Genomic DNA, 13,421 nt, shown 5'->3' on the forward strand with positions numbered 1-13,421 from the left:
GATCTTACCAAAGCTTCCTCATTACACACAGCCATTAACATTTTTGCTCATATTTCAGGGTGGGTTCGTTATCCAACCAGATCAGATGCAGGTAACGTGGAATATGTTCTAACCTCTCGATCATTAACCTTTTGTATGGAACTCATGAGTGAAATGTTTCTGCTTTTAAAACCTTATTCTTTGACATGATGTGAGTGCTGTCGGATAGGCCAACATATATTGCTCAACCTGAATTGCCCTGAAAAAGAGGGGTGTGACTAAGGTATCATTGAAATAACTCGATAAGGAATTTAAGATCAAAACGGAAACATGCTCATTTACCTTCCTGACTTTCCCAAGCCTGATGCAGCTGAATTAAATTAGGGTGCAGCCTCAGGATGCTCGGCATTTTCCATCTCTCCCCTGTTGCTGACTGTTCACCACATCTGAACACAGACAGTGAGTGACAATATTTGGTCTGTATGTTGCATTCTTGTCTCTGAGTCCAGAGCCTGTGAAATCAAAACCCAACTCCAGAGACTTAAGCTTACAAACTGGAACTGGGTTGATAGATAACTGTAAAAAGAGACCGCAATTTCCCTTCCCACGTGGTTAAAGATGCCCTCCAACGCATCTCATCCACATCCCGCTCCTCCGCCCTCAGACCCAACCCCTCCAACCGCAACAAGGACAGAACGCCCCTGGTGCTCACCTTCCACCCTACCAACCTTCGCATAAACCAAATCATCCGCCGACATTTCCGCCACCTCCAAACAGACCCCACCACCAGGGATATATTTCCCTCCCCAACCCTCTCCGCCTTCCGCAAAGACCGTTCCCTCCGTGACTACCTGGTCAGGTCCACGCCCCCCTACGACCCACCCTCCCATCCTGGCACTTTCCCCTGCCACCGCAGGAACTGTAAAACCTGCGCCCACATCTCCTCCCTCACCTCTATCCAAGGCCCCAAAGGAGCTTTCCACATCCATCAAAGTTTTACCTGCACATCCACTAATATCATCTATTGTATCCGTTGCTCCCGATGCGGTCTCCTCTACATTGGGGAGACTGGGCGCCTCCTAGCAGAGCGCTTTAGGGAACATCTCCGAGACACCCGCACCAATCAACCAAATCGCCCAGTGGCTCAACATTTCAACTCCCCCCTCCCACTCTGCCGAGGATATGGAGGTGCTGGGCCTCCTCCACCGCCGCTCCCTCACCACCAGACGCCTGGAGGAAGAACGCCTCATCTTCCGCCTCGGAACACTTCAACCCCAGGGCATCAATGTGGATTTCAACAGTTTCCTCATTTCCCCTTCCCCCACCTCATCCTAGCTTCTAACCTCCAGCAACTCGATCCCCTGACCTGTCCGGACTTGTCTGACCTGCCCAGCTCCTTTTCCACCTATCCACTCCACCCTCTCCTCCCTGACCTACCACCTTCATCTCCTTCCCCACTGACCTATTGTACTCTATGCCACTCTCTCCCCACCTCACCCTCCTCTAGCTTATCTCTCCACGCTTCAGGCTCTCTGCCTTTATTCCTGATGAAGGGCTTTTGCCCGAAACGTCGATTTTGCCTGTCCTCGGATGCTGCCCGAATTGCTGTGCTCTTCCAGCACTACTGATCCAGAATATGATAGATAACTGTGTCTTTTGGAGAAAGGTTATGTTGTGATGTACACTGTCAGATTAATGTGAAAGATCCCATGGCACTGTTTCAGAGAAAAGGAATATCACTGGTGATCCAATCAATATTTAAACTTAATCAACTAAACTGATTATCGAGCAATTAGATTAGAGATTAGATTAGATTACTTATAGTGTGGAAACAGGACCTTCGGCCTAACAAGTCCACGCTGACCCGCCGAAGCGCAACCCACCCAGATCCATTCCCCTACATTTATCCCTTCACCTAACACTACAGGCAATTTAGCATGGCCAATGCACCTAACCAGCACATTTTTGGACTGTGGGAGGAAACCAGAGCACCCGGAGGAAACCCACGCAGACACGGGGAGAATGTGCAAACTCCACACAGTCAGTCGCCTGAGGCGGGAAATGAACCCGGGTCTCTGGCGCTGAGAGGCAACAGTACTAACCACTGTGCCACCGTACCGCCCATTTATGTCACATTTATGGTCAAATTTGGCAGCCACATTTCCTGCTTAAAAAAAGCATTGTAATTTATTTCAGTATCAATATTTATTCCATCACCTAGAACGTAAAAAAAATACAAATGGGCAAATATTGATTTCCTGTACTTTTTTTTGTGGAACACCTGTGCACAAACCCAGCTCTTGGGATTGACTCCATATGCCTGCTTTTACTCCATGACCTTTAATACAGTCATAGAGATGTACAGCATGGAAACAGACACTTCGGTCTAACCCGTCCATGCCGACCAGATATCCCAACCAAATCTAGTCCCACCTGCCAGCACCCGGCCCATATCCCTCCCAAACCCTTTCTATTCATATACCCATCCAAATGCCTCTTAAATGTTGCAATTGTACCAGCCTCCAACACATTCTCTGGCAGCTCATTCCATACACGTACCACCCTCTGCGTGAAAACGTTGCCCCTTAAGTCTCTTTTATATCTTTCCCCTCTCACACTAAACCTACGCCCTCTAGTTCTGGACTCCCCAACCCCAGGGAAAAGACTTTGTCTATTTACCTTATCTATGCCCCTCAATTTTGTAAACCTCGTCTATTTACCTTGTCTATTTACCCTATCCATTCCTCTTAAGATTTCATAAACCTCTATAAGGTCACCCCACAGCCTCCGATGCTCCAGGGAAAACAGCCTCTGCCTGTTCAGCCTCTCCCTACAGCTCAAATCCTCCAACCCTGGCAACATCCTTGTAAATCTTTTCTGAACCCTTTCAAGTTTCACAACATCGTTCCGATAGGAAGGAGACCAGAATTGCACGCAATATTCCAACAGTGGCCCAACCAATGTCATGTACAGCCGCAACATGACCTCCCAACTCCTGTACTCAATACTCTGACCAATATAGGAAAGCATACCAACTGCCTTCTTCACTATCCTATCTACCTGCGACTCCACTTTCAAGGAGCTATGAACCTGCACTCCAAGGTCTCTTTGTTCAGCAACACTCCCTAGGACCTTACCACTAAGTGTATAAGTCCTGCTAAGATTTGCTTTCCCGAAATGCAGCACCTCGCATTTTTCTGAATTAAACTCCATCTGCCACGTCTCAGCCCATTGGCCCATCTGGTCCAGATCCTGTTGTAATCTGAGGTAACCCTCTTCGCTGTGCCTCCTATTTTGGTGTCATCTGCAAACTTACTAACTGCACCTCTTATGCTCGCATCCAAATCATTTATGTAAATGACAAAAAGTAGAGGACCAAGCACCGATCCTTGTGGCACTCCACTGGTCACAGGCCTCCAGTGTGAAAAACAACCCTCCACCACCACCCTCTGCCTTCTACCTTTGAGCCAGTTCTGTATCCAAATGGCTAGTTCTCCCTTTATTCAATGAGATCTAATCTTGCTAATCAGTCTCCCATGGGGAACCTTGTCAAACGCCTTACTGAAGTCCATATAGATCACATCTACTGCTCTGCCCTCATCAATCTTCTTTGTCACTTCTTCAAAAAACTCAATCAAGTTTGTGAGACATGATTTCCCACGCACAAAGCCATGTTGACTATCCCGAATCAGTCCTTGCCTTTCCAAATACATGTATATCCTGTCCCTCAGGATTCCCTCCAACAACTTGCCCACCACTGAGGTCAGGCTCATCGGTCTATAATTCCCTGGCTTGTCTTTACCACCCTTCTTACCACATTTGCCAACCTCCAGTCTTCCAGCACCTCACCTGTGACTATCGATGATACAAATATCTCAGCAAGAGGCCCAGCAATCACTTCCCTAGCTTCCCACGGAGTTCTCGGGTACACCTGATCAGGTCCTGAGGATTTATCCACCTTTAACCGTTTCAAGACATCCAGCACCTCCTCCTCAGTAATCTGGGCATTTTGCAAGATGTCACCATTTATTTCCCGACAGTCTATATCTTCCATATCCTTTTCCACAGTAAATACTGATGTAAAATATTCATTTAGTATCTCCCCCATTTTCTGTGGCTCCACACAAAGGCCGCCTTGATATTTGAGGGGCCCTATTCTCTCCCTAGTTACTCTTTTGTCTTTAATATATTTGTAAAAACCCTTTGGATTCTCCTTAATTCTATTTGCCAATGCTATCTTATGTCCCCTTTTTGCCCTCCTGATTTCCCTCTTAAGTATACTCCTACTTTCTTTGTACTCTTCTAAGGATTCACTCGATTTATCCTGACTATACCTGACATATGCTTCCTTCTTTTTCTTAACCAAACCCTCAATTTCTTTAGTCATCCAGCATTCCCTATACCTACCAGCCTTCCCTTTCACCCTGACAGGAATATACTTTCTCTGGATTCTTGTTATCTCATTTCTGAAGGCTTCCCATTTTCCAGCCATCCCTTTACTAGTGAACATCTACCCCCAATCAGCTTTTGAAAGTTCTTGCCTAATACGTCAAAATTGGCCTTTCTCCAATTTAGAACTTCAACTTTTAGATCTAGCCTATCCTTTTCCATCACAATTTTAAAACGAATAGAATTATGGTCGCTGGCCCCAAAGTGCTCCCCACTGACACCTCAGTCACCTGCCCTGCCTTATTTCCCAAGAGTAGGTCAAGTTTTGCACCTTCTCTCGTAGGTACATCCACATACTGAATCAGAAAATTGTCTTGTCCGCACTTAAGAAATTCCTCTCCATCTAAACCTTTAACACTATGGCAGTCCCAGTCGATGCTTGGAAAGTTAAAATCCCCTACCATAACCACCCTATTATTCTTACAGATAGCTGAGATCTCCTTACAAGTTTGTTTCTCAATTTCCCTCTGACTATTGGGGGGTCTATAATACAATCCCAATAAGGGATCATCCCTTTCTTATTTCTCAGTTCCACCCAAATAACTTCCCTGGATGTATTTCCGGGAATATCCTCCTTCAGCACAGCTGTAATGCTATCCCTTATCGAAAATGCCACTCCCCCTCCTCTCTTGCCTCCCTTTCTATCCTTCCTGTAGCATTTGTATCCTGGAACATTAAGCTGCCAGTCCTGCCCATCCCTGAGCCATGTTTATGTAATTGCTATGATATCCCAGTCCCACGTTCCTAACCATGCCCTGAGTTCATCTGCCTTCCCTGTTAGGCCCCTTGTATTGAAATAAACGCAGTTTAATTTATTAGTCCTACCTTCTCCCTGCCTGCCCTGACTGTTTGATTCACTTCTGTTCTCAGCTGTACCAATCTCAGATTGATCTCTTTTCTCACTACCTCCCTGGGTCCCCCCCCCCCCCACCTTACTAGTTTAAATCCTCCCGAGTAGTTCTAGCAAATTTCCCTGCCAGTATATTAGTCCTCTTCCAATTTAGGTGCAATCTGTCCTTCTTGTACAGGTCACTTCTACCCCAAAAGACATTCCAATGATCCAAAAATGTGAATCCTTCTCCCATACACCAGCTCCTCAGCCATGCATTCATCTGCTCTATCCTCCTATTCCTGCCCTCACTAGCTTGTAGCACTGGGAGTAATCCAGATATTACTACTCTTGAGGACCTCCTTTTTAAATTCCTGCCTAACTCTCTGTAATCTCCCTTCAGAATCTCAACCTTTTCCTTTCCAATGTCGTTGGTTCCAATGTGGACAATGACCTCCTGCTGGCCCCTCTCCCCCGTGAGAACATTCTGCACCCTCTCTGAGACATCCTTGATCCTGGCACCAGGGAAACAACACACCATTCTGCTTTTTCTCTGCTGGCCACAGAAACGTCTGTCTGTACCTCGGACTACAGAATCCCCTAACACAATTGATCTCTTGGAAGCCGACGTACCCCTCGTTGCATTAGAGCCAGTCTCAATACCAGAAACTTGGCTGTTCGTGCTACGTTCCCCTGAGAATCCATCACCCCCTACATTTTCCAAAACAGCATACCTGTTTGAAATGGGTATATCCACAAAAGACTCCTGCCCTAGGTGCCTACCTCTCTTACCCTTCCTGGAGTTAACCCATCTATGTGACTGTATCTAGACTTTCCCCCCTTCCTATAACTGCCATCCATCATATACTGTTGCTGTTGCAAATTCCTCATCGCTTCTATCTGTCTCTCCAACTGATCCACTCGATCTGATAAGATTCGCATCCAACAGCATTTATGGCAGTTGACTTGAATTAATAAAAATCTTATCAATCTCAGATGTACTATTATCAATTGATTCAGGGTCCATTGTCATTTGATTTCGTTTGATTCACTGTCACATCTACCTAAATACAGTGAAAAGCTTTGTTTCCGAGCAGTACAGGTAGATCATAGTAAGCAAGGACATACAGATCATAGGGTGAAGGAATCTTGGACAGAGTGAGGCATACAGGGTATCCTGTACAAAATGTGTGCAAGGCAAGAACACCATTGACAGGATCAACATTAACAACATTATTTGAAGTTATTTACAGAATGGAGTTACAAGCTTTCGTCACCCACTGTGTGTGGAAGTGTTACTTAGTTTCGCTTTGAAAGGCACAACTCCAATTTTTAAACTTTGCATCTTAGTGATAGATGACCCAACCAGCGGAAACGATTTTTCTTTATCCACCTTTAATGCTCCCCTTGATACAGGTGTCAAAATCATTTTTTTTTCCCCTTTTCTAATAGATTCTCCTTGAGATTTTCCCCGAGGGCTATTTTTTGACTTTCACAGGCCACTTTTTCACAATAACATCTGTATTTGTACTCTCCAATGGAGTATCTGGGCTCTCGCAGAAACAGAATAATTCATCAATATCCTTGTTAATTCTCCATTAAACTTAAAGCCACAACATACAAAGGAAGCATTCATTTTCCAGACACCACAATATTTAAATTGGCAAAAGGCAACAGGCATAAGTTAGCAACAATTTATTTTTTACAAAATAGCTGATGGCATGCTTCCACACTGAAAAGGCCATTTCCCTAAACAAACCACCCACAAACCAGTGAGGTCACATTCAATATGTTTCCATTCAATATGCGCAAGCATTTTAGCCAGGTTGTTATAACCCTATTTGACTGTTTCTCCTGTCTCAGTCTCAGATGGAAATCTAGTGTTCATTAGAGTAGGATGCATTACATTTTTTAAATTATAAAAAATTATGAACTTATGCAACCTTAGCTTAGAGATTTCACATTGATTTTCAAGGAATTGGTTGAAAGCTTTCTTGGATCTCAGTTCTGCCCCCTAGCTGTGGGTACCCAGACCTTAACTCAGCCTTTGGCTCCCGGGCAACAGCTGTCAGACCACAAACCCTGTCCCCTGGAGCTCAACCTCCGATCATGGCTCCAATCCCAGCTCTTGGTCTCTCAGACTCTACCTCCTTGCCCTTTGCTCTTGGAACCTAGCCCCTAGCTCTCAGCTCCTCGCTCCAGTCAACATTTCTGCTGGCAACTCCATCAATGGCAGCATTGCCTTCCTTTGCCGTTCACTGCTCTTCATGTCACAGACTGTTTCTCTCCTGGGGTTTCAGCTGGGAGGATCATGAGCTGAGGAGCAACTTATCACTGTTTCCTTTCATTCTGTTTACTGGGATGACTTTTCTCAATTACCCCCAAGGATGAATTATTCTGGGAGATTTGAGGACTTCTGGGGTGGATCTACCCACTGTCCATGTGTATTTTGATCATTCCCTCTAATAACTTGAAAATCAGCACCTAATCTGCTGTGCATTGTTCAGGATCTGCCTTGATTCACCCCTTACAGTCAAAGGTGCATGATCATAGAACCTTATAGTACAGAAGAAGACCATTTAGCCTGTTAAGCCAATGATGGTTCTTTGAAAGAGCTGTCCAATTAATCCCACTCTTCCCCTACTCTTTCCCCTTAACACTCCAATTTGTTCAACTCCATGTCTGTGTGGGTTTCCTTCAGGTGCTCTGGTTTCTTCCCCCCATGGTCCAAAGATGTGCAGGTTTGGTGGATTGGCCATATTAAATTGCCCTGTAGTGTCCAGAAATGTTCAGGCTAGCTAAGTTAGCCATGGTGTATGCAGGGTTAGAGGGATAGAATAGGGGAATTGGTCGGGATAGGTTACTCTTCAGAGGGTTGTTGTGGACTTGTTAGGCTGAATGGCCTGCTTAAACACTGTTGGGATTCTATGATTCAATAATTTAAGGAGAGGAGGTGGTGATGTACTGATAAGGTCTTGGTGAGTTTTGAAAAGATTTGTAGCTCAGGTTAAGATTCTAGATGTAAGTTTGTTCGCTGAGCTGCAAAATACCGTGCAAGGACTGTAACAAACACTACATTGGACACAGGCAGAAAACTAGCCACCAGGATACATTAACACCAACTAGCCACAAAACGACATGACCCTCTCTCACTAGTATCCTTACATACGGATGAGGAAGGACAAGACTTCGACTGGGACAACACATCCATCCTAGGACAAGCCAAACAAAGACACACACAAGAATTCTTAGAAGCATGGCATTCCAACCGAAACTCTATCAACAAACACATTGAGTTAGACCCCATTTACCGTCCCCAAAAAGAAGAACAGGAAGCAACTTCATCACAGGAAATGACATCATCACAGGAAATGACATCATCACAGGAAATGACATCGCCAAGCCAAAGAAATCCAAACATACAAATAGAAAGCAGGACTTATCAGCAGTGCTTCGCCTGAGGCCCACTGAAGATGTTACCTAGTAGGGTGACAAAACGTCTGAAAATGAACCTTCCAGCTCAGCGAGGAAGCCTCCATCCAGTCATTGGCTTGATAATCTAAGACATTAGCCTAGGGATATTAATTCATATTCCATCACAGCAGATGGTAAAATTTGAATCCAATAAATATTTCACCGCACAGTGAGCACCACTGATGATTGTTGTGAAAACCAATCTGACCCATGAATACTTTTAGGGAAAGAAATCTGCCATCTTTACCTGGTCTGGCCTACATGTGAGTCTATAGGCATAGTAATTTGGTAAACTCTTGACTGTCCTCTGGGCAACTGGGGATGGGCAATAGATGTTGGCCGTGCCCACATGGCACACCTCTCAAGAACTAATTAATGTTTTGAAAGCTACTGTTGAATCTGCTTCCTCTGGATGTAGGTTTGCTCGCTGAGCTGTAAGGTTCACTTTCAGACATTTCGTCACCATACTAGGTAACATCTTCAGCGAGCCTCCGGACGAGGCCTCCAGGCTTCGTCCGGAGGCTCACTGAAGACATTACCAAGTATGATGACGAAACTTTTGAAAATGAACCTTCCAGCTCAGCGAGCAAATCTACATCCAGAACCTCAACCTGAGCTACAAATCTTATCAAAACTGCTTCCTCTATCCTCTTAAGCAGCAGATATCCTTAACTTGCACCAGAGAATATACTTTCTCTACCCTCTGTTTCTTTTGCCATTTATCGAAATTTGAGCTCTGTGCTTCGCACTCCTTTCTGTCAATTTGCTTCATCACATTGAATGTATTAGATCTTATCTTCTCCTTTGCCTTCTGTGCCTTGCTTGAAACGCCCCCCCCCCGCCCCCCCAGTCTGTCCACAATCTCCCTTGCCATAGAGATATGCTAAGCAGTGCCAAGGAGGGTGAACAGGTAACAGTTTTCCCTCTGTCAAACAGTAGTGAGTTATGTTACAGGCAAAAGTGAGGACTGCAGATACTGGAAACCCGAGTTTAGATTAGTGTGGTGCTGGCAAAGCACAGCAGGTCAGGCAGCATCTGAGGAGCAGGAAAATTATGAAGGAATTTTGCCCAAAACGTCGATTTTCCTGCTCCTCGGATGCTGCCTGGCCTGAGTTATGTTACAACCCAGCTGTAACTATTCCACGACTGGCCCTGGACTGGAAGTGGGTTACATCAAACTGAGCAATCCAACACATCACTTAGCATCCAATCAGATCAGTGGGCACAGGCTAACTGTGCCCCACCTTCCAGACTTTTTTATTCATTCATGGGTTGTGGGCGCTGCTGGCAAGGGTAACATTTGAATTGAGTGACTTGCTGGGCCATTGCAGGGGGCAGTGAAGAGCCAGTCACATTGCTGTGGGTCTGGAGTCACACATAGACCAGACCAGGTAAGGATGGCAGATTTCCTTCCCTAAAAAAAATTAGTAAACCAGATGGGTTTTTACAACAGGTATCAAGAGAGAAAAAAAACGTAACATTTAGAAATGAGGTACTGAAGCTCCATTTTGAGATACTTGCAGTGCTGGGTTGTGAATGGGTTCTGTTGATTCATTTGGATGCCGGAACACAAAGCAGGACGATATAGATGGGCCGTTCGTAAGTACAGGTAATGTTTGTACGTTGCATCTTTAAAATTACACACCAACGTTGGATCACATTTGTAAGTACCAGGGTTCATAAGTTAGACGTTAATAATAGTGACTCCCTGACTACAAAACAAGTCACACCAGTATGCATGTGTCATTTGCAAGTTTTACTGGTCTTACCTCAGGGCCTCACTGACACTAGCTTAGTCATCCCAGTTTTAATCATTGAGTTTGGGAATTGTGTTGGGAATTAAACCCATGTGTCTATAGCATTAACCTGGGTCCTTGGATTACTCATGCAGTGACATTTCTCCAACATCACCCCCAGCCAATACAACCTTCTACTGTTGGTAATTGCTCACCTATCACTTTCTTTGTCTCTAAATCCCTTTGCTTCCTCCTGATACTGTTTCTAACCCTTAACTGACTACAGAAACGTACACACAAAGGGTGAATGAGGCTTAGGTTTTGGCTTTCCTGTTAGAGTAGATGTTACCGTGAAGAATTTCTGAGAGTGCTGATAAGATTTGTCATTTAAATACAAGTCTCTATGTTATTTAATCCGGTTAATTGGTTTTACCTGTGGCTTCATTTGTTTTGTTTTTTCTCTCTCTCCACAGACTATTAACGCCCTTTTGATTGTTATTTTTATTCCAATCTTTGACATGGGCATTTACCCTCTCGTTAGGAAATGTAAAATCAACTTCACGTGAGTATTCATTAGCCTTTAAGTGACACTGCCAGTTACATAAATTACTTGATTGATTTGCTGTCACCAAATGGGGAAAAGATTAACTAGGAAATGTGTGGCATAAAACAGGGTCACTTGGCCGACTGCGTCTGTGTTAGCCATTGAAGAGCTATTCAGTCTGATCCTACTTTCCAACGCCTGGGCCTGTGGCTGTGTCAGCAGCTCAAGTATATTTGCAATACTTGCATGTGCCAAGAGAGTTTCTGCTTTTACCTCTTTTGCACCCTCTAGGGGAATAGAATAGAATAGAATCTGAACAATGTGGAACCAGGCCTTTCAGCCCAACAAGTCCACACCGACCCTCCAAAGAGTAACCCATTCAGATCCATTCCCCTACCCTATTATGCCTGTATTGACCCCTGACTAATACATCTAACCTACACATTACTGAACACTGATTCAGTTCTGAAAACGTCTAGTCCCTTCACCACCGATGCTCAGTAGCAGCAGTGTGTACTATCTACAAGATGCACTGCAGAAATTCAACAAAGACCCTCAGGCAGCGCCTTCCCAATTCATGATCACTTCCATCTAGATGGACAAGGGCAGGAGATAGATGGGAGCATTACCACATTCAAGTTCCCCTCCAAGCCACACATCACTTCTGACTTGGAAATATATCAGTGTTCCTTTACTGTCGCTGGGTCAAAATCCTGGCATTCTCTCCCTAAGGGCATTGTGGGTCAACCCACAGCAGGTGGACTGCAGCAATTCAAGATGGCAGCTCACCACCATCTTCTCAAGGGCAAGTAGGGACTGGCAATAAATGGTGGTCCAGCCAGTGACACCCACATCCCACAAATGACTACATTTTTAAAAAGAGAGATTAAATAGACTGGGATTGTTTTCCTTAGAGCAGAGCAGGCTGAGAGGGGACATGAATGAAATATATAAGATTATGAGGTGTTTAGATTGGGTAGATGGGAAGGAATATTTCCCCTTGGTGGAAGGATCAATGATAAAGGGACGTCAATATGTTCACCCAAAGGATGGTGGGAATCTGGAACTGACTGCCTATAAGAATGGGAGAGGCAGAAACCTTCCGAACATTGAAGGAGTATTTAGATGTGGACTTGCGATGCCAAGGTATCCAAGGCTGTGGGCCAAGTGCTGAAAAATAGGATTAGAATAGTTGAATGGTTGTTTTTGACTGGCACTGATTCAATGGGCCAAAGGACCTTTTCCTGTGCTGTAGCCCTCTATAATTCTGTAGCATGGTTTCAAATCTCACCATGGAAGCTGTTGGAATTAATGAATAAATATAACAAATAGAATTGAAAGCTCATCTCAGTAACAGCGACCAGGAAACTGTCATCGATTGTTATAAAAGCCCATCGTTTAGGGAAGGAAATCTGCCACCCCTACCTAACATGGCCTACATGTGACTCCAGACCCACAACAATCTGCTTGATTATTAACAGCCCTCAGGTTGGCCCTTTCAAGCAACTCAGTTCAAGGGCAATTAGACAGAAGCAACAAATGCCAGCTTTGCCAGTGATACCAACATTCCACAGGAGAATAAAGAAAATTATAATTATCTCCATTTCAGCTACTCATAAGGTGAGGAGTAATTTCTTCACCCAAAGTGAGGAGCCTGTGGAATTCCCTGGCATAGAAAGCAATCGAGCCGAAAAGATTGCATTTTTCAAGAAGGAGGTAGATATAGATCTTTGGGCTAAAGGGATCGAAAGATACTGGGAGAAAGCGGGAACAGGGGACTGAGTTGGATGATTCTTTGGCCTCAACCGCTTTCTGTGGCAGAGAATTTCCGTAAGCTCACCATTCTCTGGGTGAAGAAATTTTTCCTCTTCTCAGTCCTAAATGGCCTACCCCTTATCCTTAGACTGTGACCCCCCCTCATTCTGGACTCATTGGGAACATCCTTCCTGCCTTTGTCCTGTCTAGCCATGTTAGAATTTCATTGGTTTCTGTGAGATTCCCCCCTCATTTTCGTGAACACCTGTGAATATAGTCCTAACCAATACAGTCTGTCTTCATACGTCAGTCCTGCCCAGGAATCAGTCTGGTAAGCCTTTGATGCCCTCACTCCATAGGCAGAACATTCTTCCTCAGACAAGGAGACCAAACTGTACACAATAATCCCGTGTTGCTTCACCAAAGCCCTGTACAATTGAGGCAAGACATCCCTGCTCCACACTGCAACAATTTGCATCCATACACTGTCTTTAATAAAACATTCAAAGGTGTGTCACAAGGTAAAGCTAAATTTGGCTCCAAGCCTTAGAAGGAGATAGATATGGAGATGGCTTAAGTGGCCTGGTCCATCGATATTGGAGCTTCTGGCTGACCAAAACACTCAAATGGCCAACTGACACGTGATGCATAGTAA

General features: G+C 44.6%; 1 protein-coding gene across 1 annotated transcript in view; it reads left to right on the forward strand.

The window, feature by feature from the left end:
- slc15a2 (solute carrier family 15 member 2) overlaps window positions 1-13,421 on the forward strand; it is a 135,122-nt gene that overhangs the window by 47,483 nt on the left and 74,218 nt on the right. Inside the window, exons 13-14 of the mRNA XM_087989335.1 lie at window positions 59-91; window positions 10,941-11,029. Coding sequence (XP_087845461.1) covers window positions 59-91; window positions 10,941-11,029 — 122 coding nt within the window. The remainder of the gene's footprint in view (window positions 1-58; window positions 92-10,940; window positions 11,030-13,421) is intronic.

Source organism: Chiloscyllium plagiosum, unplaced genomic scaffold (assembly GCF_037043375.1).
Source record: "Chiloscyllium plagiosum isolate Xiang-an unplaced genomic scaffold, Cpla_swu_hap1 HiC_scaffold_7, whole genome shotgun sequence".
Lineage (NCBI taxonomy): Eukaryota > Metazoa > Chordata > Chondrichthyes > Orectolobiformes > Hemiscylliidae > Chiloscyllium > Chiloscyllium plagiosum.